Here is a 24,227-nt window from a genome sequence, read left to right as displayed (position 1 = left end):
CCAGAGATAACTGATTACAACTTGTTCTTGGTGAGAGATTTTTTTTTTTTATGGTTCAGAGCTAAGGCTGTTGATTCGATTTGTCTTGGTTGTGGCACGTTCAGCCTTGTTATTAGCAACATACACATTTACACAGGTAATTTGTCTACACCTTAAACAGGGTAGCTTTAGAAACCATTAACTATGAAGATAGGTAGCATTAAAAATAATAATTAAACAAAAAAAAGAGTATGTTTTCAGTCTGTGCGTCTAACCTTGAGACTTGGTGGACAGTTTATGTAGCTTCATAGATTGATCTTCACCCCCCCTCCCTCTGCTCCTTGTTTAGTTAATTCAACAAAGACTTTTTGCAATCTGTTTGGAGTTTGTCTGATGCCGTGGAAAAGTAGCTGCTGATTTATTTGGTTGCTTTTCGATTTCTGTCTCTAGCCCGTCTTTTCTCCTCCTTTCAGCGGGGATGTCAGCTGTTATTACTTCCTATTGATCCCTTTGCAAAGTGAGAAGTGAACTAAAATTAATGTCAATTCCACTGCTCGGATCAATAGCTGGAGTTATTTTAATCTGGATTTGCGCGAGGTGCTAAATTAAAAAAAATCAGCATAGAGGCAGAAAAGTAGCAGTTACTTACTTCGCCTGTGCCCGCTGCCTTCCCATCACCCAAATGTTCCGTCCAGCTGATTATCCTGCAATCCATATTTTTTTAATTAAGAAGGTCAGTTAGTTTTCTTATTTGGGGTTCTGTATTTAAACCTATGACATTTTGACATTGGGAGTGTATTAACGACAGATTTTCATAATGACTGGTCCGCCGCAGCCTAATCTGTACATGTTGCTGGGGGGGGGGAGGTGCTGAGCGGGAAGGAGAGCAAGAGAGAACGAAAAAGGAAGTGGGAGTTGAAAAAAAAAGAAATTTGGCTGGGTGAGATATTATAATGTGTTGATTTATTCCCTGTGTAATGAAGTTTGCAAACGAATAAACGGCCGTAGTGATTCACAGTATCCTACAGGAGTGTCAAGTGTTGCGGCCAGATTACTAATTTCTGAAATACATTCAACGTAATGGGGTGACAGCACAAGTAAAAATAGAAAAGGAGGCAGAGGTGGCTGTTTTTTTTTTTTTTTTTTCCTGGAAATCCATATTTTTTGTGATTGCTCGGTTTCACTTCCACGTTAATGATTGTTTATTTCTGAGAGCGGTGGTTTGTTTGAAAGCATGCCTTTAAATATAGGATTATGTGCACGCATATATATATTTCCATGGTTGCGTAAGCCCCCAACAATGCCAAATTTGCCAGGGGATGCAGTTCCCTGGCCACCAGTTTCTGAGCAGCCTTGCATAAAGCAGCAGAGCCGGCGCACCAGGACTGCAGCACTGAGCAGGATGCCCTTGGCATCGGCCACAATCCCTCTCCCCCATGCTCAAGAATTGGACAGGAAAGTTATTTAAAATTTGGAAGAGAGCAGATCCGTTAACGTGAGATACTTCATCTGGTAATTTAGCAATGCTGTCTGTAAGGAGGGGTGCCAAATGAGGAAGCAGAGAGATGATGCCCACTCATCTTCGCAATTAATAACAGTCGCTGGAGTGCCTGGGTACAGGATGGGGGAGAGGAAATGTTATCACTGCACTGCATTAAAGCCACCGGCTGGATTTCATACACTTTGTTAACCTAGGCTCCCTCATTCATGGAGTACAAAAGGCACTCCATTAGGGAGACACTCTTTCAGTAAGTTTTATTTGAGATGTTTGACCCTCTGGATTTAAGAGGCACAATTTGTAACAGCTTTTTATTATTATATGATTTTTCTGGCCCTTTGAGCTCCAGCGGCTAGTATATTGTTTCAAAGTTATAGTCCTTGTATTTTAAGCTGGGCTGTGGGGCCTGAATGGCAGGCAGCGGAAACTTGAAAGAAAAGACACTAGATTGATTGGGGGAGAAAATAACAAAGCAAAAAGCCCAAGCCAACTCGGAGAGATGCAGAAAGGAGCGGCTTTTCCTCCTTTTGCTCTGGGAGGGGGTGGTGGCTGGCTGGTGGGCTGTAGCCAGCCTAGGAGGCTCAGCAAGATGCAAGTCAGAAATTTTGTTAACATTTTCCTCTAAATGTTAATGGCACATCCAGGGCAGTTTACAAATCTACTTAAGAGTGAGTGCATTAGGAACTAAAATTACTGATCCATTCTCTCTTGTCCCCGACCCGAAAGGCAGACGTTTGCAGAGATCAGATGGCAGAAGCACCCATTATGATTTTAAATATTGTCAGAGACGCCAGGCATTTTATTGGTGAAGTCTCTTCTCCTTTTGCTAAAAGGGAGAGTGCGTGCGTGTGTGTTTGTGATGATGTATGGCACACACGCATCCACACAGCCCCGTTCGTACATCCCCGCGGTCTATGGGATTGTGGCAAGTGCTGTGGGTGCCAGCATTACCCACAGATGTATACCGTGAGAGGGAGAGGAAATACACGGCTGCGATGCGTGTCTTAGGCATCGTGTGCAGTATGACACATCTGGTGTCTTTTTTGGGTAACTGTACAATAGGTATTTTTGTGCTGGTTGCACACACGCACAAGCAAATTAGGGTTGGTGTGTGGGCAATAAGCTGATTGCAATTACATTTACATGCCTCTTTTGCCATTATCAAATTCCAATTTCAGTTTGGAGCTACTATCTTAATTTTAGACCGAACCTTGTTTAGTAGGGGGTTATTAAATCCGAGTGTTCCTCTCTTTGGTTTGCCTTTCATCCGTCTGCACTGGATGACAGCCTTTAACCTGGAGGGCCAGAGCTGATCCCACCAGTGTGTGAAGTTGTCTATTGATTTTCTTGAATGAGAAGAGCAGCGCGTCTCTGGCCGCTTGGTTGTAACACAAGTGGCCACCCTGCTGCTGGAGCTTCCCAGGGAGACGAGTGCAGAAGCCTGACCAGTCTTTTTTTTTTTTTTCTTTTCTTTTCTCTTTCCTTGCAGCGTTCGGAGGGTGATGATGCTCCACTAGGTTTCCCTGCTCCAGCCCCGGGCCTCGCTTTGCTTTCCTTCCAGGGAAGACTGTTCCGCCTGCGATCCTGCTGAGGAAAGAGACTCCGATGGACTTACACCGGGCAGCGTTCAAGATGGAGAACTCACCCTACCTCCCCAACCCGCTGGCCTCCCCGGCGCTGATGGTGCTCGCCTCCACCGCCGAAGCCAGCCGTGACGCTTCCATTCCGTGCCAGCAGCCGAGGCCTTTTGGGGTCCCCGTGTCAGCAGACAAGGACGTGCACATTCCCTTTACCAACGGCTCCTACACGTTTGCCTCCATGTACCACCGGCAAGGCGGGGTGCCGGGAGCGTTCGCAAACCGTGACTTTCCCCCGTCCTTGCTTCACCTCCACCCCCAGTTCGCACCCCCCAACCTGGACTGCACCCCGATCAGCATGCTGAACCACAGCGGGGTCGGGGCCTTCCGCCCCTTCGCGTCTACCGAGGACCGGGAGAGCTACCAGTCGGCCTTCACGCCGGCCAAGCGCCTCAAGAACTGCCACGACACCGACTCGCCCCACCTGCGCTTCTCGGACGCTGACGGCAAGGAGTACGAGTTTGGCACCCAGCTCCCCTCCAGCTCCCCCGGCTCGCTCAAGGTCGATGACACGGGGAAGAAGATCTTTGCGGTTTCTGGCCTCATTTCTGACCGGGAGACCTCGTCCAGTCCCGAGGACCGAAGTGACAGATGTAAGTACCTCCGTTGACTTGTTGGTTTTCCTCTAGTCGTGCCTCGTTGAGATGCTCGACAGGTGGCTGTCCTGCAGTGCTGCGGCTCGTGCGGACAGCAGAGGACAGGCAGCCTTTCCTCCCTGCCGGGCTAAACCACGCAGTGTTGCCTCGTGTCTTATAAATGGACAACGACAGGTCTTAAGGGGAGGTGCTCTGGAAGGGAACTTGTCTTCCAGCATGCAGCTGGGGACAAGGTTGACCTGACTTTACGTGCAGACAGATGGCTGTGTCCCAGTGCAGGGATACAGATGCTGTACGTGCATGTGTGTGAGCAGGGGGCCAGCTGGAGCAGGTAGCCACAGACATTCCCAGAGCTTGTAGCAAGTGTGTACACCCCGCTTCTTCAGGTATCTTATCCTGACCTTGTCTTCACACCCACCTTTCTTGTAGCAAATGGATTTGTGCCTTGGGCTCAGACGCTGGTTAACTCGAGAATATTTTTGGCCACCGAGCACCCTCTGCAAGACACAAACCCCAACCTGCTCCTATGGTTCAGCGAGCGGTTTCCCAAAATATGCCATGTGCTTTCCCTGCCTGCTTCCCCCCTTTGGAGGCTGCTGAAAGGCGAGGCATCCTTTCACGGGCAGGTGGCTGGGCTGAGGCAAAGCAGCCCACACGTCCATGGCTGTTGCTCCCCACTCCCCTGTCACCTTTCCCTGATGGTGTGGCAGCACAGAGGGGCACTGTCCTCCCTGATGGCTTCCAGGGGTGCTGAGCAGGGTGCTGACCCCTCCGGGGGCTGCTCGGAGGGAAGTGGAGTGTCATACCCCAAAGAGGAACGCCAAGTTACGCTCAGTTTGCCTCTAAACCCAAACATGAGCAAGGGGTTTGCTTTTAACGTAGGCTCCTTTGTTCTGTTGAATTTTCTTCCTAGAAAACAATTCTGTTATTGCCGTTGTTATTATTATTACTATATATATTTTTTTTGCGATGAAAATCCACTGCGCCGCTTCTTCCTCTCCCTTCCCGACGTGATTTTTCCTCTCCCGTTTATGATGCCGAGGAGAGTAATAGAGACATTGTGGCTCTCTCTCCCCTGTCGGCGCTGCTTCCTCAGGCTGTCTCCTTGAATTAGGCGCTGTGCTAACTTACCGGCGCTAAAAGGCATCTGCCTAAACCCAGCGTACCTTTTCAATAAAAGTCATCATAAAATCAACCTGCCTTGTAAATCCATCGCTCTTTGGTTTTGAAATATGCTGCGAGTGTGTCTTTTATGTCAGCGTCTGCGAGGGTAGGGCGATTCCCACTCAAGGCAGAAGCCGTGTGCTCCTTGCACCACAGACGTGATCTCTTCCTTCTCCCCCTGCTCCCAATCCACCCCTGGCCGTGGCACTTTGTGTGTCACAAGCTCCTTGCATGGCTCAGCACCTCCCGGCCATCCTCGTGGGGCTGTGGGGCCGCAGCCGTAGGTGGGAGCACATGTGGACGGGTGCGTGTGCGTAACCGCTAGAATAATTATTTTGCTGGGGGGAGGCGAGTGAGGTTTCAAGGCTTGGGGACATTTTTCTTCTGTGCCCTTTCCCTTTCCCATACCACCTGGCTGTGGGAAGGGAGCTTGCTCAAAAAATACTCCGGGAGATCGCGGTGGAGGAGCGGGTCTGCTCGCTAAATGAATTTCGAGCGCATCAGCTGCCGTGTATCTTGCTGGCCACCCCCTGTCAGACACCCTGTTTGGAGAAGTAAATCTGTTAAACGAATTAGGCGGCACGGCGCGCAGCTGCGGACCAAGGTGCCGTGTCCTTGCCAGCACCGAGCACGGTGCCGCGTCACCGGGGCTGGGCACAAGCACCCGGCACCGCGCTGCCGCAAGGGCTCACCGGGAGGGGAGGAGGAACAACGACAACTTCACCCAGCTTCGACAACTCGCCCAGAGGTGGAAGGTGGTTGGGGCTGCTTTTCCTTCCCCGTATCACCACTTTTCTTTAAGACGCTCGGCTGCACGGCGGAGCAGAGCACAGGCGACGTCCCTGATGTTTTACTGACATTAAAATTCTTGCGTAACTACCGGGACAGTTTACACTAAACATGTCTGTTGGCTCTGTATCATATTCCCATCATATATAGATGCTGCACCATGGAAACTTAGCTCCATTAGCACCGTGGGTTTATCTGGCGTGTGCATACGCGCGGATGGGAGTGTTTGCCGGAGGCCGAGCGAGTGAGCAGCTGGGCTTTTTAGTGGATCCTAATGATCTTTTATGCTCACCATTAGAAAAGAAAAACTTCCGCAAAGAGGAATTCAAGAGGCTGCGCTTTGCAGATCTAATCGCGATCCCATTTTGTATTGACACTTACATACACATTTTTGGAGTTTCTGTACAAATGAGTGCTTCGGGGGGTTCTTGTTTCTGGGTTTTGGCTCCTGAGAAGTTTTGGGCATTCCGGGTGTGCCTGTTTGATATGTCAAGGCTGCGTGCTTTTGCTCCTGATGGAGAAGCTGCTGCAGGTAGGTGACTGTAGCTTTGAGGCAAAACGCTTCCACAAGAGCTGGCAAAAATCGAGACATTTTCTTCAATCAGCAACACCTTCATGTATCTAAGGGGTGCTCTCCAGATGTGCAGAGCCCAGCCGTTTAGTTGTCTTTTTCAGATTCCTGAAAGGGTTTGTGTTATGTGGAAGGTGAAGCACTGTAATTGCACTGCAGAGTCTTCTGTGCTACTGCATGAGAACCCTTTTTGATTAGCTCATTAAAATGTTTGTTTTACCCCATAACTTAAAGGGTGATTTTCTGATTTTTATTTTTTTTAAGGAATTTATTGCACTGTTTTAATATTCCTGAAAAATAACTTCACACTCGAGGTACTTTGCAACACAATGAGAACCCAGGCAGGCATTTTCATCCTGGGCAGTGTTTGGAAGTTACGCTGGGCATCAAGGGAGCGAAGTCTCATCCTGTCTTCACCAACATAGAAAATTTGCTAAATTCAGTAAAATTATTTAGGATTTGTGCTGGTGTAACCATGATTAGCACCTGGCCCTGTGAGATCTGTTTGTATGGAGGCAATAGCTTGGTCTTTGGATGAATGGAGATCAGAGGCAGGCAGCTGCTCCCCAGGGGTGCTGGACCTGTGCTGGGGTCTGTGCCACCTCTTGCGAAACGGGATGGCTGCTGTGAGTGCCTCGTGGCAAATCAGGCTGAAATTGATGTTCTTGGACACGGTGTCCCTTGTTTCAAAGCACAGGCACCGAGGACGTCCGGGGTGATGTTGTGGCCAGGGAGTGTGTACGGCAGCGCAGCCTTTCCAGGGAGGGCAGACGTAAGGCGTGCTGGATGGGGCCCTTCGGCGGGGCCTTGCTGAGAAACATAATGCCATTTGTTGGAGGTTGGGGGCTTCTTGTAAAGCGTGTGTTAAAGACACTGGGCGACGTGTTTTATGGGTTTCCTTTAATAAGCATACAATAGTTGAGATTCCTAGAAGGAGTGGAAATAAATGGCGTGTTCCTTTCTGCAAAAGAGATCTATAGACCCATTTTAAAATCTGAAAAAAAAAAAAAAAAAAAAAGGCCCTTGTTTTTATTCTTTGCTTCCAATAAAATTTATCCCAGTGGCCTTCTGTACCCAGTCACCACGGCGTCACTTCCCCACAGAGTGACGGGCAGAAGTCCATCCCAGGACCAGGATCTCTGGGCAAAGAGCCGGACCTCATCCCAACCAATATCTCAGCCACATCTCTGAGGCTTTCTTGCTGGTTCCACAGGAGATGGCTTCCCCTTGCTGTCTTCTCCTCACATCATGTGTTGTCTGTGACTTGCTGCGGAGCTCGGCCTGCTGTGCCAAGGACCTGCCACCTCTTTGTCCTTGCTCAGCTTCCAGCTTCTTGTCACAGCCCGGCTCCTGCAGCCTCGGTTTCCCTGCTGGTGCTGGTGGCTCTCACCCTTCTCCTGGCCTGTTGGTGGGCACACCGTGGTCCTCACTGTGTTCTTGGGACTGCTGTGTGTGGGGTTATTAACATTGCTTTTACTATTTCTTTTTGATAATAATATTTATCCGTGGTTCTTTGCACATGGTCACTTTGTCCTGTAGCCAGTTGCTCCCCTGCAAGTGAAGCTGCGCGCTGTATCAGTTTGCTCCTTGTTCCAGTTTGGGGTTTCAAAGCCCATCTGCAGCATGGAGGTAGCTCAGCTTTGGAAACAACTGTTTTGTTATCGATCAAGCACTGCAAAAATGTAAATTGTGCTTCAGGCGGTGGACACCAGGGCTGTGATGACCACAGCTTGAATTCCCAAAATCCACAACACTGCGGGCATCAGACCTGGGCTATCTGGGCACAGCCCCCTGCCGCGCACACACACACACACACACAGACACGCACCCCGTGTAGAGCTGCCACCCTTCCTGAAGCACTTCACCACGTCCGAGGCAGGTAAAATTTGGGGTCTAACGCGGAGCGACGCTTTGCTGCTAATAATAATCGGCCGCGACCACGGGAAATTGCAAGCTTAAAATTGCTTACGAAATAATGAAATAAATCAAGTGGAACGTTTGCTTTCTGCCTTTCCGCCTTGGGTGGAGGTGCAGCAGTGGGTGCTCAGGAGGGGTGGGCAGGCAGAGGGATGGGATGGGATGAAGGTCCCCATTGCATGGTCCCCATCTCACGGCTGGCACTGTCCTTGTGGAGCCTGGATGGAGCTCAGAGCCCGTCCATCCCTTCTTTTTTTCTGCTTCTCTGGCAGCAGCCTTCATGTTCCCCCTGCAAACTGTTGCCCAGACTCCTTTCCAGGCTGCTTGCCTTAATTGTCTTATTGGGATAAAGAAATGTTTGAACAGTAAAAGTGGGGACGGGCTGGGTGGGAGCAGCCCCTGCCGGCTGCGGGGCCATCTGGCATGGCTCGCCTCTGCCCATCTCCAGTTTATATTTCTCTCTCTGCTCTGTGGGGCTCTCTGGCACACTCGGAATACCTAATGACCTTGGGGGGACACACCACTGCCTGGCCATGCCCTCCCACCCGTGTGGGTGGCTGTGCTGCTGCTGCCCCCCTCCCTGCCTGCACCCGGCTCTCGGCAGAGGGATGGAGAATTGTTTTGGGGAAGGGCTCGATCTGTTTTCCCCTCCAAAATGTGTCCCCACGCAGCCACCGCCACCTGGCTGTCTTTCCTGTTGGCTTGGTGATGCCAGTGGCTCCTGGGGCCGTTCCTGTTAATGTAGTCTGCAACTCTGGAGCAAAAGGGCTGAGCAAAACGTCAATGTCCTATTCATCCACCTCCTCCTGCACAGGTGGGCACACGTGCAGGAAATACGTGACGTCCCTCTTCTGCTCCGTGTGTCTGACCACTCACAGGAGAGCACTTGCAGGGCAAACCCCACATCTCACCCGGTTAATTCAACCACCTGTCCATCCCACCAAAAGCACAGCCCCAAACCACCAGCCCAACCCTGCTTCTCCAGAAGGATTTCATCACATCAAGCCTCCAGCCCCATTGATCAGGCCCAGCTGCTGCCACCAAGTCCCAACGGAGTAGTGGGGGTGGGCTTCCTGCTGGGCTGGGACCCCAAATCCACAGCGGGGCAGGCTGGGGGGCACGGCTGCCCCTCTGCAGCATGGGGCTGGCACGAGCTGCCCCATAGCTTTTGACAGAAGGCGCTGTGCAAGGGCAAAGTATTAGTATTATTAATATAGTACAGTCAGTAGAATATTATGAACTATTATAAATCATTACCACTAAACTACAGTTATTAAAGGAAATGACCAAAGTGCACTTTGAGAGCCAGGATCTCCGACAGTTAAAACATGGTTTTATTATTTCACTTGCTAACTTGCAAAATTCGAGAGTTAGCGACAGTTTCCTGGTTGATCTGCGAGGGCTGCAGTTTGGGAGAGGCAAGGAGGAGTGGGCATGCCTTGCAGGGAGAAGGGAGACAGCAAGCACCAATCCCTTTGCGATTTCTTTTCTCCTTCTTTAATAATCTGAAGGTCTCGAAGGAAAGGGACGTTCCCAGGCGTGCAGGTGCCCTGGGCCCAGCCCTGCTCCGTGGGGCTGAAGCAGTTGGAGCCAACGTGGTTGTAGAGTTTCCAGAATTCCCCCCTGGAAAATCCAGGCGTGAGGGCTTCTGTGAATTGTTGGCGGTTGTTATTTGTTTGATACCGTTTAGACAAGTCCCATTAAATGCTAGCAGCAGATTCATTTTCCCCTCTTTGTTTGCCTTCCAAGGAGCAGAAAACAGACGTAATTATATTTTACGTGAGACTCTAAGATTTCCTCTCATCTCTTCCTCTGCTTAATATCTGCAGCCATAAAATAAATTCCATTTGTGCATACATGGTGTTAGACTGAGGTAAATAACTGTCATCTGAAATCTGTCTAACCTTAATCTGCATCAGGAGCACTATAGAGAACCGTACCCATTTGTATAATATTAGGCTTTATTTTTATTATGGATTTCTGATGCAAATTCATAGCGGGGGCAAAGTTGTTTTCTGCTAATGCTGTGTTCCAAGGAAAGCAGCCACTGCCAGCGAATTGTGACAATTTCCACCCGGCGGCTCATGTCAATGGTGGCCCTGGATCGTGTCTGTTTGCTTGATAGCCTACGGATTTTCCGCCCCTGTCCTTCAGGAGAGAATAGCAAATCTGGGGACTTCTGAGGATGTTTTTTTGGCTATGCAAAGCAATTGGAATTCCTTGGGAGCGATGAATTTCTAACTGGGAAATTGTCTTCTGTAATGTGGTATCGAATTCCTGAGCAGCGTCCTTTGCAGCAGGGCACGTCTGTTTGCACCCTGCGTGTCCAACCCCCGTGCACGCCTCTCTCCCCTTTATGCACCCTCTCTGTTTGCCTGTTTTGCTCTGCTGGCCTGCGTGATTGCTGTGTTTGCAATCACCGGCACACATGCAGACTTGCAGGTTGTAGGCATTCTGGGCAAATTCCCTGCCCTGAATTCAGTTTTCTTTCCGTCTTCACGCTGAAGCGATTTCCCACTGCCTTTAGGATATTTTTTTGGCTGAACCTTGCAGAATGCTAGCCAGGACTGGGTGCGTGTCTCCTGGTGCATGGTGGCTGATGTGGCCTTGCTCACTTTTTCTGCTGGGAGTCAAGAACCACCATAGGTAATCCAGCCTTATTTTTCCCACCAATTTGGCACAGGATTACACACAAGAAGCATCTCTGGGACTCATCCCTGGAGTCACCGAGAGCTCTGCCTGAACACGGGCTGTGGGGTTTGGTGCTATCTGTGTCTGTCATCTTGTTCTTTGTCTTTTATTTTGAAAACATTGATGGTGGCTGTGATAAGCCAGGCGCCCCTTAGCCATCAGCATTACTTTCTCCTTCAACTGCTTGCTGGCATCTTGAATTACAGAAGTCCCTGGCACAGCAGAAGAGGGGAGAAAGAAAATCTGGGAAAAGAAAGATTTATTGTCTTAAATGCTGATAAGGTGGGGAAGGAGTCCTGGTGACAGTGCAAATGTTCCTTGAGCTCAGGTCCGGGACACTTCCATGGTGCTTTTCCTCACATTGTCTCTAATCAGAGTTGTTTTGAAACCATCCTTGTTTGGTAGCAGATGAGAGCTGCTTTCTCATCACCGTTTCAGGGCAAGACCGTGTTTTGTACTTTTTCTCGTCAGTACCGGGCTCCCGGCACACGGCTGCTCTGCAGAGGGAAAAGGAAGGCGCTGCGTGTCTCTGGATACCCGTAAGAGGAAGAGCTGGAAGCCGTGTCCTTGTTTTCCTGCAGTAGCACGGATTCTTGGTAACTGGCTCTAGACAGAGTAACAAAGTCCAGGTTTTAATTTGGAAAGACACAAGGGCTTTTAGGCATTGGCTTTGTTCTGGTACAGTCCTGCAGACCCGCCTCTGCTCTGTGAAAGTGTGATACTGCTGCATGGAGCGGAGGCCAGGTGCTGGGACGCGTCCCTCTGCTGATGCTGTGCCCCCCAAAAGTGTTGGGGGACAGTCAGCAGTGAGGTGGGGGATGAAGGCTGCATGTGCCAGCCTCACCAGAGTGCATTGGGGTTTGTGGGCAGAGCAAAAAGTGCAGCTCAGGGGACTGCCCTAATGGGCCCGTGTCTTTCTGTCGGGATTTTCAGTACAAATCACCTTGTTTCTAATGAAGTTATTTTAAATTAAAAACGTCTCAACCTTTTCATCTGATTCTGGTGTTGTTTCCCTTTATGAACCGACTTGCAAAGCCATTTAGTATGTGCAACTGTCTGTCCTGTAGCATCCCTCACTATAAGGGGGCATAGGATAGCAATCCTTCATCATAGAGAGCCTGTGCTGACAGCTGCGCTGGCATGCGAGCAGGCTCGGTACCAGATCACAGCTCAGCCTTCTCCTCCAGCCTTGTTTCCAACAGCAAAATTGTTATAGAGAGGTTTTCCCTCCCGAGCACTTCTCTTCTCCCTCCCCAGTTTGACCCCTGGGGCACTGGAATGGGACCGGGGTGGAGGAGGCTGAGCATCAGGGCCAGCATTTTTTGGGGACGGCTGTGTGGAGGGAGCCTGGAGATTAAGTGTGGGGGGAGGCAGGGAGTCTGTAGACCAGAAGTCAAACGTCAGCAAGCTCTGCAGAGATCTTTGAGGGAGTGTGAAGCAGAAAGGGGCTACAAGTTATTTCTGTCCCAATTTGGCCAATGTTTTGCGCCCAGGACTGAAATAAGTGTGATGCTATTTGGATCAGGACGGGGATATATTGGAAAAACTCAGCAGTGAAAGTCTGCAGATCTCCGTCTCCATTAGCCAGAAGTAATGTTCCCACCATCTCATTATTTTCCCTCTTAAAATGAAAACAACGCGTTGACTGTGGAAACAGAGGGAGATCCTGTTAGGGGAAGGCAGAGCCGGGGAGAGAGAACTTGAACTGGTCTCACTTGAATGTGTCTCAGATGTTGCTGCAGTCTGGGGAAGCTGTGCATGGATCAGGCCCCGGGTTTGCAGCACATTTCAAGGAAGAAGGGGCCTTCAGCTGGGGAAATGCTTCCCCTCGGGTTGTCTCTTTGGGAACACTGCGAGGATCCAAGCCTCCTGAGTCCACACGCCCACCCCCTGTGAGCAGGGTGCCCTGGGGGGTTACGGTGTCAATGAAACCCAGGCGGGACCCTGCTGTCCTGGACGTTGCCTGTTGTGTCTGGGCTGTTAGCTGCACCTGGGCAAAGAGGCAGAGGAAATCCCGGTGTGGTGTGATGGGTTTTGCAGAAAGGGCCCCGAGAGGAGAGGCAGTTCGACACCGCTCGCTGATGGCCCCTCTGCTGTGTACTCAGGTGGCTCGCTGGCGTCCAGGTGACCCCAGACCCACGCTAAGGAGATGTGCTGCGAGTTCTTCAGACGCCGGGTATTTCACTTTTGCTGCATGTTTCCAGCTTGACCAACATTGGGATAGCAGAGGTGAAGGGCACATCGGTCGGCACAAAGCAGTGCGCCCGCTCCTCCCAGCCCGCGGAGCAGGAAGAGGGAAGGGCTGCCTGGGCAAAGCCCCGAGCGCAGCTCGTGTTGTGCTGTGGGCTCTGTTGACCTTGGACAAGCAGAGCCCTTTCTCAGGGCACATCTCTAAAGCAGGGCTTACACCGTTCCCGCAGCACAGCTGAGGGCATTGGATCCACGTCTCCAAGGGGCTCAGGACCTGGGCGGCAGCAGGAGCCCTGGTACCCGCAGCGCAGTGACATGGCTGGCTGGAGGGGCTGGGGGAGGGCTGGGGGCCTGCTTAATAAACAGTAGCATCGTCATTGATTCTGAAGAAACTGTCACCAGGTTTTATTTTTCAGTGGTGGAACTTGGATGAACTGCTGAAAACAGTGGCTAGGAACAGCAGAGAAAAAAGAAAAGGGGGAAAAAATTTGGAGTAAGGTAGATAAAAGTGAGAGATAAAAGAAATAATGCAGGGAAGGATGAGTAATCGACATTCTTGGAGTTGAAGCACAGGCTCTGGCTTCCTTCCTGAGCAGTAAAATAAAATTAAAAAAAAGTCTTTAGAACAACAAAACTCTGGACGCGCTGGTTTCCTTCCTGACAGGCCCAGCCTCGTGGTGTTTCGATGAGTCCTCATTGGCAACCAGGGCTGATCTAAAGGCCAAAGGCAGAAAGATTGGGGGGAAGGGAGGCGGATTTAACTCTTTGAGCTCTGCTGCAGAACCGGAGATCTCCTGCTTTGTGCGGGTGCCGGAGCACAAACAACGTTCGATGTCACCCTGGCGGCCGAGAGCCGGGCAGCACATCCACCCAGGTGCCCGGCTGCCATCGGAGCGAGTGTCCCTGTTAGGAAACAACAGCAGGCATTTTTAATCCCCGTGCAAGTGGATGAAATTCCTCGGACAGCCCGGAACAATAGCAGCGATGAGCACCGCGGGAGTGGGCTGGCAGCCCTGTCGGCAGCCCCGCCACCGCTCCGTTGCTGTCTCGGGGATGCTCCTTTCGCTCCCAGCATCCATAAAACATTATCCTAGGGTCTCTCCCCAGAACCCTGCCCAGACGGGAAGGTTGGGGTGCAGCAGAGCCCGTCGTGCCCCCCAGGGCTGTGGGTGCTGAGCGGCAGGGAGGATGTGTGCGCCAGGCAGGTCGGATGGCTCGGGCAGAGCTTGTTTTGCAGCTAACTCTCTGAGGCTCGCCGCTCTCCGCAGGGTTCCCCTCTCTGAAAGGTCGAAGCTACTTCTTAATTCTCAGCAGCTGACAAAATATTTATTTTCAGGTACTTAAAATATTATAATTTGAAGTGGAGTCCAGGGCCCTGGCTGGAGCTGAGCTTTTGTACTAACAGCTTCAGCGAAATGACTTTTTCCTCCTCCAACTTGCCAACAAATGCTTGGAAAATAATTGTGGGACAGTCATCCCTTTAGTGAGCAGATCAAGAAGATTTGAGACTTGCCAGAGACTTTCAAAGGACAGGCCAAAGGTTCAAGTTGTTGCCAGTTCTATTTGTCTTAGCCTTTATACTTAGTTTTGTGTCATTAATTTCATCAAACGCTTGTGGGTAAAAGGCGCCCAGCGGGCTGCTGCTTGTACTGAGTTCTTTGGGTGTGCTCGGACACCTCTCGGGAAAGAAGCCCACCTTTTTGTGTAGAGAGCGAGATTAAAAACACTGCAGCTGGAGAAGAAACAGCCTTACCCACCAGCACGCCTGCGATAACCCGAAATGGAGAAGGCCACCCTGGGGGAGCCGTAGCAGTGAGCTATTTATTTCCTTTCTGCAGCCCTTTCTAAGTGGGTTTTGCAGGGAGATGCGCATACGAATGGTGAGCGGTGCCTCTGTGCCTACAGGACCCATAGGGACCGACAGAAATAAGGTGCCTGGTGGGGTTGTGTCAAAGCCACTGAAAGGAGGGCTGAGCACGGAGTGGTGAACAGAGCATCTCTGCTAGCTGTTAGCAAGGAGGTGATCGGGCTGGAGCACCAGCGCTGCTGGCACTTCCCTGTCCTGGGGGCCATGAAGCAGAAAAAACAGGGAGAAAACAGCCTCGATTTCTCAGCACGATGCCGATGCCCTTTCCTCGAGCCGCAAACCTCCTTTCCTGGTGCTCCCATCGCTGCCTGCATCCTGACAGCTGCTTTCCTACCCTTTCTGCCCCAGTGCAGCCGGCCAAGCACGTTAATTTTTCAGCAGAAGTGTTGTAATAATTAGGCAGCTCGTCGGAGGGTTTAGCAGTACTTAACCAGATGTGAAAAGACTCGTCCCACGGTCCCCGCTCTCTCGCTGGGCTCCAGCCAGCTGCCTTTTCGCGCCTGCTCAGGTTGCCTCCAAGGGGCTGCAGGAGCTCTCCCGGCTGCCCTGGCTCCCCGCGCCCCCCTTCCTATGCTAAGCACTCGGTTGTAAAGGAGAAGGAGGGAGGGCGAAAACCCCGGTGCTGTTTGGGAGAAGAGCGGCAGAGAATTAAAAGCAGACACCTGCAGCGCTCGGGCTCGCCACCTCCACCATTAACTCTTCCCAGAGCAGCCTCCGGGCTGGTGGCCCCTCTGCGGGGCAGGATGCGGTGCTGGAGGGGGCAGCGGGGGCTCCTGGTGGCTCCTCTCCCTCTCCTCTGCCTCAGTTTCCCTCCCTGCAGGGTTGATGTTGGTGCCCCGTCTGCTGTGCTCTGTAGGTATCCATAGGCAGCGCTGCCCCTGCTAACACGGCTGTAAAAGGAGGGGTGCTGTGGTAAACCCTTTTGTCTGCCTCATCCATATTAACCTGAAAGGCTGCTGGAAGCAGGATACTGGCCTGGATGGACCTTGGACTGAGTCATTCTGACAATTCTTATATTTCAATGGCAAAGTTTTATAAATACACACTTGCAGAGTATGTTATGCTTAAAAAAAAAATCTATATACAAGGTATAGGTTTATGGTTACAGAGAGAAAAAACGTATTAAACCTGCAAGACCAAGGGAGCAGACGAGATATAAAAATGATACTGTATTATGCCAGATCTTATTGAAAATCCCAACGCATCTTTTTTTGTGTAAATGGTAAATTCTTTTCTATGTTCTGGGTTTGTTTCTTAATGTGCGTCACGTACCAGAATAGTAGCGTGGACACAGTTGCAAATATGGTATGTGTTTTATTGTGGGTATTATACTGCATAGCAAAGGGTGTTGAACATCGCAGTCAGTTATATTCAGCTGTAAATGGGAGCTACCCGCTGTTCTGTATACAGCGAGCTGCATATTTATTAGTAAATACCAGCCTAGGTAAAATAAAAATAAAACAGGAAGTTGTATTAAAGACTTCAATGTTTAAAACTAGTTTGCTCAAAGCTCCTGGGACACCACTGCAGGGAACGGTCCTGCATTTTTTGGCATTAAGTCTTTTCCATCTGATTTTTCTAGTTCTGCGAATTTAAAAGCCTCTGCTGAACCCCACCGTGCACCGGCGTGTGGAATAATTCATACGTGTTTCGGGTCGGGGTAAAGATCGGGGTTTTGGCTGGAGGAGCCGTGGGTGGACTCAGTCCCTGGTGTGGCTCTAGGGGCTGAACGTGCCTGAGCAGCTCTGCCGAAACGCTGAGGGCAGGTATGGGGGCACGAGCACACACACGGGTGTGCACATAGCAGGGTGTGCGCACGCACATGTGTGTGGCTGTGGGACAGAGGGGACATCGGTCCCCGGAGGCTGCTTGCTGCTGTAGATACTCAGGAGGAATGAAATCATGCCACTTTGCTCTCGACGAGGCGTGCGTTTGTTCCTCTGTACGGCATGGGCACCCAGGCTCCTTTGGAGACAGGCAGCGGGGCAGAATGAGGACTCCAAAAATGAGCAATGGCTTCTGAAATACCGGCGTGTTTAACCTAGAGGGAGCTCTCCTACATGCAGAATGCGACCGTTGGCACAGCAGCTCGAGCAGCTTTCATCCTGAGCATCTTCAGCAAACTCCTGCCACCCCTGTGCTCGCCTGGCACCCGGGTGCCTCCTGGCCCTGTGCCGGCACACGATGTGATGGCAAGGGGCTGCCATGGGGCCAGGCCGGCTGCCTCGCTCGGTCTCCGGAGGTTGTTACTCATGGAAGTTGATGTAGATTTCTTCTGGAGATAAGGTTTCATCTATTTTTCCTGCTCCTGGTGACGCCGCAGCTCCGTGGGGATGCGTCAGGGCGGTCAGGGCGCCAGGCACCTGCTGCTGCTTTGCAGATGGGGATGAGTGAGGCGGGACAGTGGGCTCCGGCCAGCCCCGAGTGGGAAGGGAAGGGAAGGGCTCCTCCTTGGGAAACAGTCTTTGTTGGCTGCTGAGCGTGTTGTTAACAGGCGGATTTGCTAAGGAGAGATTTACGTGCTGGTCCTGGGCGGCTCACATGCTCCCTTGGGGTCACTCCTTTTAAATGGCTTCGTATCCATTCATCCCTCTGGGGTAGCTGCGTGAATTCAAAGCCATGGTGTTTTGGGGTTGGGTGTGCTGGTATTTCATTTTCTGGAAGCTGGGTGATGCTGGAGGTGACAAGGACAGGTGATGTGAGGGTGATTCCCCAGTCCCAACCTCATGCAAGGCTCCTGTGGCCCTGCTCCCAGCTGGTGCAGGAGCACACAGCGAGGGATGGAGGAAAGCCCTGTAGACAGCCCGCCTGGGGACACTGTGACATGTCGGTGAGAGGCTGCAGGAGATGGCAGGGAGTCTGCAGTCCGGGTGACACGGCAGCAGGGCAGGGCGATGGGGCTATCCATGGGCAGTCATAGCTCTGCATCCCTAGCCCACCCCCAGGTGCAACAGAGAAAAGGAGATACTCACTGGAGTAGCAGGGCAGGGGTCTTGGAGAGCTAATGGTGTCTGAGACATCGTTTAAAGGCACTGGATAAAAGGAGCACCAAGAAATTCTTTTTTTGGGTCCAGAAAGCTCCTTTCTGGGGCTGGTTCATTCAAAGATGGTGGAGGAGACAAGAGAGGTGATGGGGTCCTTGTCTCCTTCACAACCCCGGTGGTCTGTGTCCCCATGGGGACACATGGACACACGGTGGCTGTGTCTGCCCCAGCAAGCGGCAGCCTCCCTGTGTTTTGCAGCGTGCTGGCCTGGATGGACAGAGAGTCCCCCAAAAAAAGCAGAAAGGGGAGGGCTGTCCAGCTGAAGCCTTCCTCCATGGGGCACTGCTGAAGCCCACCTGTGGGTCAGAGCAGCCTTTCCCAACCACAGACGAAGCCTCAGCTTGGACATTTTCAACATGGCTTGAACTGAAGCTGCTGTTGCCGCTGTTCTTGTCCTACCTCCACCACCTCTCCGTGCCTTTCCAAGCCGCTTGACACAGTGTCTGTCTGTCCGTCTTCATGTGGTGGCTTCTAAGAGGCTGGGCATGGAGGGGGCTTCTGTCTCTTTTGCAGCCCCTGCATTAGGTTTACTTTATTAAGGTGGATTTAGGCACACCAGCTGTAAACCCGGGCTGTGGGTGAGCCCTCTGCAGCCCCACTGTGCAGCCTTTGGGGTGCTTGGAAAAAGGGCTTGAAGAGAGGCAAGACTGGGAGGGACGTCAAGGATGGATGGAGTAGGACAGGGCATGAGGGTGCTTTTCTTTGTGTAGGTCTTTTGAGTTTGGGGAAGGAAAGGGCGTGCATGAGGGTAGGAAGCTGAACAGGGAAGATAGTTGGAGGGAAGAGACAGAAATAAAGCACCTTCTTTATCTGTTTTTTAAAGAAAGGTTTCACACTAACTTTATGTGTTTCAGTTTGCAGTACGCTCTCTATTTTTCCATGGAGGGCAGGGAGAAGCAGAGACAGCGGAGGCAGGAGAAGTTGCTTACATTCAAGCCCCCAGTTTGGCTTGAAAAATGCCAGAGGAAATTAGCTGGGAACGGAATAAGCACTTTCCCTGTGGACTTGTGCTTCTCCCTGTGTTGGATGGTGCCCGTTCCTTCCCCCTGTCTTGTGGCTTTGGTTTGCTCCCTAGGGCCTCACACCTGAGTCCCCAGCCCCAACTCTTTTCTGAGGCGGCATGGGGAGGTCCTGGGGAGCAGCTGATGGCAGATACCCTGCCTGGGCTTCTGGAGAGGCAGGGGGATGTGGGAGAGAGAGCAGGGAGAGGAGGCACACCCGCCTGTGAGGTTTCAGCACATTTCTCTGCATGTTAACAGCGCCCCAGCCCCACCCCAGCCCATTTCTTCCTTTGAGGCAGGAGGAAGCCGCACGGCTGAGTACAGCTCTCATGAAATTCAACTCTGCGAGGGCTTGTCCAAGTGTGGTTAGAGAAAACAACTCTAATGGTTAGCTGTAACGAAGTCTGTTAGCTGTGGGAAGCAGCGAGGCAGCTCCATGTGCTGCCTTCCAGGGCTGCTCCCCAAATGCCGGAGTGGCAGGGCAGTCCTTGCAGGTCCCGAGGTGGCAGACATTAAAATGTAAACTCTTGCAGTGAGGGGTGCACCCGAGATGCTCAAATTGTGCCTTAAAAACTGGTGCTGACCCCAGTTTGATACTAATTCCCAACAGGCTGCAAAGGAAGCATTCAGAGCCCTACAGGAAGGTTTTTTGCTGTGTGTCCCTGAATAAAGCCATAACCATGAGTGAGGAGGCAGATAGGGGATGGTGAGAGTGTTCTGGTAGGAGCAGGAGGCCAAAGCAGGATCACTTCTCCTACTGTGCCCCGTGTCAGCCTCTCTCATGCTCTCACAAGGGCTTTACCCCATGGAAATTCCTCCTTTAAGAACAAACCCTTCTTCCCTAGGATACACCCAGGCAGGGTGTGCTCAGCACTGCCTCAGTGCTCTGGTTTGAGGAGACGGTTTTGTCCAAAGCCACCCCTCCACAGGAGCCTATAATTGGCAATTAAAGCATAAAAAATATTTCCAGCAAGTGAGTCCTAAATAAATGCTTGTCACTGCTGATCAGAGTTGGTTTATTTCCATGTGTGTTTTCCTTCCTTCTTTTTTTGTATAACTTACGGCCCTGTAAATGCTCAGCAGCTGTTAATATGATTCTGTCGATACGTTTACCATGGTGATTTGGCTATATTTGGCGAGCGTGTGAAGAAATCACTCACCGGTTAGAAGGAGGAAAGACAAGCTGTCGATACCAAGGGAGAAATGCTAATAACCCCGGTGACAAATCATTCCTGGGAATCTCGAAGGGTTAAAAAAAAACGCCGCCGAGCTTCCCAGGGAGAGGGGCCACGGCGAGTGAAGGTGACTCATCAGGAGCTGCAGACACCAGCTGTCATCTCCAGCTCCTCCTGCGCTTAATCACTTCACTTTTCTAAAGAAATATTTTGTTCTAATTCAAACAGACCCGGGCTTGTTTGTTTTTTATGAATTATTTACTGGTGAGGAGAACCTCTCGAGGTATCCATCTTCACTCGGAAATAAGTGGACTCTCCGAGCCTGCTGCAGCACCTTGAAGCACGCAGTCCCCTCCGCCACGAGCCTTTTTTTTTCCAGATACCCACTTAAATGCAGGATAAACCCCCAAAAGTCAGCTCTGGAGTTGGGTCCATGCTGGGGGGAGTGAGAACAGGCTTTGACCTCATAAAGCTGCTGGCACAAGTGGGGCTGGGATACCCCAGGGGACACGTGCCTTGGGGGCGGAAGGGTCCCAAAGGACCTGCTTGGTGTGTCCTGTAGCAAGCACAGGCTCACGGTGCACAAAACAAGCGTCTGTAAGTGCCACCTTCCAGCCCTGGGTGATGTTCCTGCTGCTTGGTAAAGCCAGGACCAGATTCCTCCCAGCAGCTCCGGACTCCTGCTCCTCGCCCACGTACAGCTGCTCCAGCGGCAACGGGAGCTCGTGCGATATCTCGCAGTCCCCAAAGGTCTGATCTGGTGGCCATGGAAGTAAATAAATGGAAAAATTCACGCTGACTGGATTGGGCATCAGATTAGTCCCTAAATGTTAGTTGATCTGCTTTGGGGTTATGACAGACAAATATTGCCCCAAGGTTACTGCTACAGGAATAATCGATCTACCTGTCTTAGCCACGTCTCTGCTGCCTGTCATCACTGCAATATCTAAGCCTGCGTTACCTCCCAGGAAGATTGTGCCTGACCAAATAAGTTGCCTTTTCTTTGTGTAGTCTGAGACCAGGCAATGCCATTTTCAGCATATTTAAGATCATTTCTGTTTGGCACTTATCTGCTCCACAGGATATTGCTACTTGACTGCAATGTCCTTATTACCTACTACTTACATTTCACTTATAATTTTTTTTTCTTTTTTTTTTTTTTTTTTTACTAAATAAATAACACGATCTGCAAATAAATGACTTGGTCCTCAAAACAATTTAGACAGACAAAGTGCTTCGAGTGTGATTTAGCTTGAGTGGTGTAAGTCGCACGCTTCTACAAGCTTCAAAATGACAGGAAAGATAATCCCATCAGGCAGTCTGTAAAACAGAACAAGCCTGGAGAGTGGTTTTCTTGTATACAATTACACTTAGAGACACAGAATTAGACAGAAGGGGATTCGGGAGCTGGAGAGGCTGAGAAAGGCAGCTGGTTGTGTCCTCGGCTCTGATTTTTTCACCGAGGCACCTTCCTGCAGGACAGCACGGCGCTGGCGGGGAAGGAGATGCTGCAGCCCTGCACAGGGGGTTGTCTCTGGCAAAAGGGCTTGGCTCAATTTTTGTTTGGGGAATGGGAATGTCCCCTGGAAAATAGGGTGCGTGAAACTGAGTCCTTATATTATATTTGCTTTTGTTTTTTTGCGCCTCATTCGTCCTCTCAGAAGATCCTTTCTAAGGGTCACTCCTGACACTCTGACACCCAGACCTCTTCCTCCTGCCTCCCTGCACCCACGCCTCCCTCCCATCCATATTCTCCTCTGCTTCCCTGCCTGTGTACAGCTGAGAAGTCTGGGGCAAGAAGCTTGTCATGTTCACTCGTAATATTTGAATTGGCATAGCCGAGGAATTCCTTGAGATTTCTGTCTCTCACTGCCTACTCTGGGACCCTGTACTTCACAAAGCAGCTGCTGGCAGAAGGCACGAAATACAACTTAGGCTCACTTCTTGCCTTTATTCTTGTGCAAAAAGTTCCTGACTCAGTGTTGATTTTCTTGAGATGGTGTTTATTTAAATCAAGATAATAATCTTCCAAATATACCCTAAAATTATATAGCCATATAAATCCTGTCATAATATATTCAGTAAAACTGTCAGGTGATCATTCTTAATGTAAAATGAGACCTTTTCATTTCCATCCAGTCAGTTAGCACTAAATTAACTCCTTGGAACAGGCTCAGAGTCATTCATTTGAGTAAATACCCTGGTTATTTATTGAATATACAGAATTGTTGTCTGTCTCGGGGCTGGGAGATGGGACTCCTGTTCTTATCCCAGCACCAACACTGGTCGGTCAGATTCCCAGAGCCAATTGCTTAACTTTTATTTAGCGGAGCTACCAAAGGAATCTGCTGTAGGATTGCTGGACGCACCCAAAAAAACTTGTGTTTGTACCTCCAGTGGTGCCTGAGCCCTGGCATCCTGCCCACGGCACGGCATCACCCAGCCTTGGGGAACACCTTCCTCCTCCTGGGCCTAAGGAAGGAGCCTTGCTTGGAGCCCCGCATTCAGCTTGCCAAACACAAATGCCAAATAAAAATAAATGAATCAATGAATCAAAATCCTGACTGTCCGGAACCGGGCTGCAAGGAGACACACTCACCCTGCTCTTCTGGGAGATCAAATTCACTACACAGATCAAAGACAGAAGAGGAAAAGCTCTTCACAAGTCAGGAAACAAAATCGCCTTGGCCTTCCTTTAAAGAAGGAAAGTTACTGGACCGCAGCCTGAAAGAACCAGAGCAGAAAGCATCAAAGGGGAGCTCTTGGTCGGACGTGGCTCTGCAAAAGGTGAGGTCTGCCAGGTACGAGGTGTCCAGCTTGAGCTGGAGAAAGCGCTCACAAACCATAGCTCCCAGACAGCATCCTGCCTACAGGAGCTCCATGTCCCCATCCCCTAGAAGATATGAGATTAGAGTAAGGGAAAAAAATAATTAAAAGGCTCTAAAGTTTTATTCACAAATTCTTTGCAGTCCTGCAGAAAATGGAGGGTTTATACCTTTCTTATTTCTGTTGTGGCTGGGCACTGTAGGCTGAGTGGCAGAGAGATGTGTTCCTCACAAGTGAGGCAGCAAGTTCAGAGCTCAAACCAAAGCCTCCCTGCTGGCGTTTGTTTCCTGACACAGGGGTAACTGAGAAGTGCACCAAACTGTCCAGGGACCAGGGAGAACTGGTAGGCTTCATCAGTGAGTTAAGCAGAATTATTTCAGGAATGTGTTAAATTTTGCTGTTTCCACTTTGGGGCAGAAAGAAGCAGATAACCTCTTCTTCACCTTTCCATTTCTGCTTGGTTTCATGGTGCTCCAGGGATGGGGTTCCCACTGCTGTGCAGACACAAGATGTGGAGCACAGGGTCCTAGAAATACACTCCAGTTTCTGTGGGAACCCCATAGTAAGGTAACCTGTTGGGTGGGGAGATGCTTTAATAGACAAGAGACAGAGGGGATTAAAGTGGGGGATCAGCTGCCGGCAGTAAAAGTGGTGCCATGTGAATTTATCAGCACGTGGAAAAAGGGAGCAACAACTGGAGGAAGGGAGAAAGCAGTTCCCTACCTGGAAGAAAAGGAAAGGTGCAAAGGGAAAGGATGTGAACAAACTGCACAGCATGGAGGCAGGGAGAAAGACCTTATATCTTTCAAGTCTGGGGGCTGCAGAAGTATGGTGACCCAGCCATCCCATGGGGTGACCTGCCCAGGACTCACAACACCAGGGCTGTGGTGTGTGCCATAGGAGGACCACAAGATTGTAGGTACCCAGACCTCAGCAGGAAGGGCACCAGGGCTCAGCATGACAGAGCTGGAGCTGTTCATCTCTGTTTTTGCAGTCTGGTTGACCTGGGGCTATTTCGATGCCTAACTGGGATTTCTCGTAGTTTGTTTTATTTTAGTATGACATCGTTTAGTGTTTAAAGGTTACCTGGGTTAGAAATTTTACTGTTGTATTGATTGACTGGTCTTTTCTGTCTTGTTGCTGGAGATGAGAAGGAATTGAGAAAAATGCTCCTGATTCCCTCTCCAAATGAGAGAACTCTTCCCTACAGATGGCTGGGCAGCTCCTGCCAGCATTTTCTTCTCCTACCATCTTGCTATGTGCAAGCACACACGAAGGACAT

The 24,227-nt window shown here is 50.6% G+C and overlaps 1 protein-coding gene across 3 annotated transcripts in view; it reads left to right on the top strand.

The window, feature by feature from the left end:
- The first annotated feature begins 2,966 nt into the window (after nucleotides 1-2,966).
- Nucleotides 2,967-24,227, top strand: part of RNF220 (ring finger protein 220) — a 179,425-nt gene continuing 158,164 nt past the window's right edge. For all 3 annotated transcript variants that reach the window (XM_032192570.1, XM_032192568.1, XM_032192572.1), the window contains exon 1: nucleotides 2,967-3,707. In XM_032192570.1, coding sequence (XP_032048461.1) covers nucleotides 3,083-3,707 — 625 coding nt within the window. In that variant the 5' untranslated portion in view covers nucleotides 2,967-3,082. The remainder of the gene's footprint in view (nucleotides 3,708-24,227) is intronic.

This window comes from Aythya fuligula, chromosome 8 (genome assembly GCF_009819795.1).
Source record: "Aythya fuligula isolate bAytFul2 chromosome 8, bAytFul2.pri, whole genome shotgun sequence".
NCBI classification, from domain to species: domain Eukaryota; kingdom Metazoa; phylum Chordata; class Aves; order Anseriformes; family Anatidae; genus Aythya; species Aythya fuligula.
This window is presented reverse-complemented; position numbering and strand designations above follow the sequence as displayed.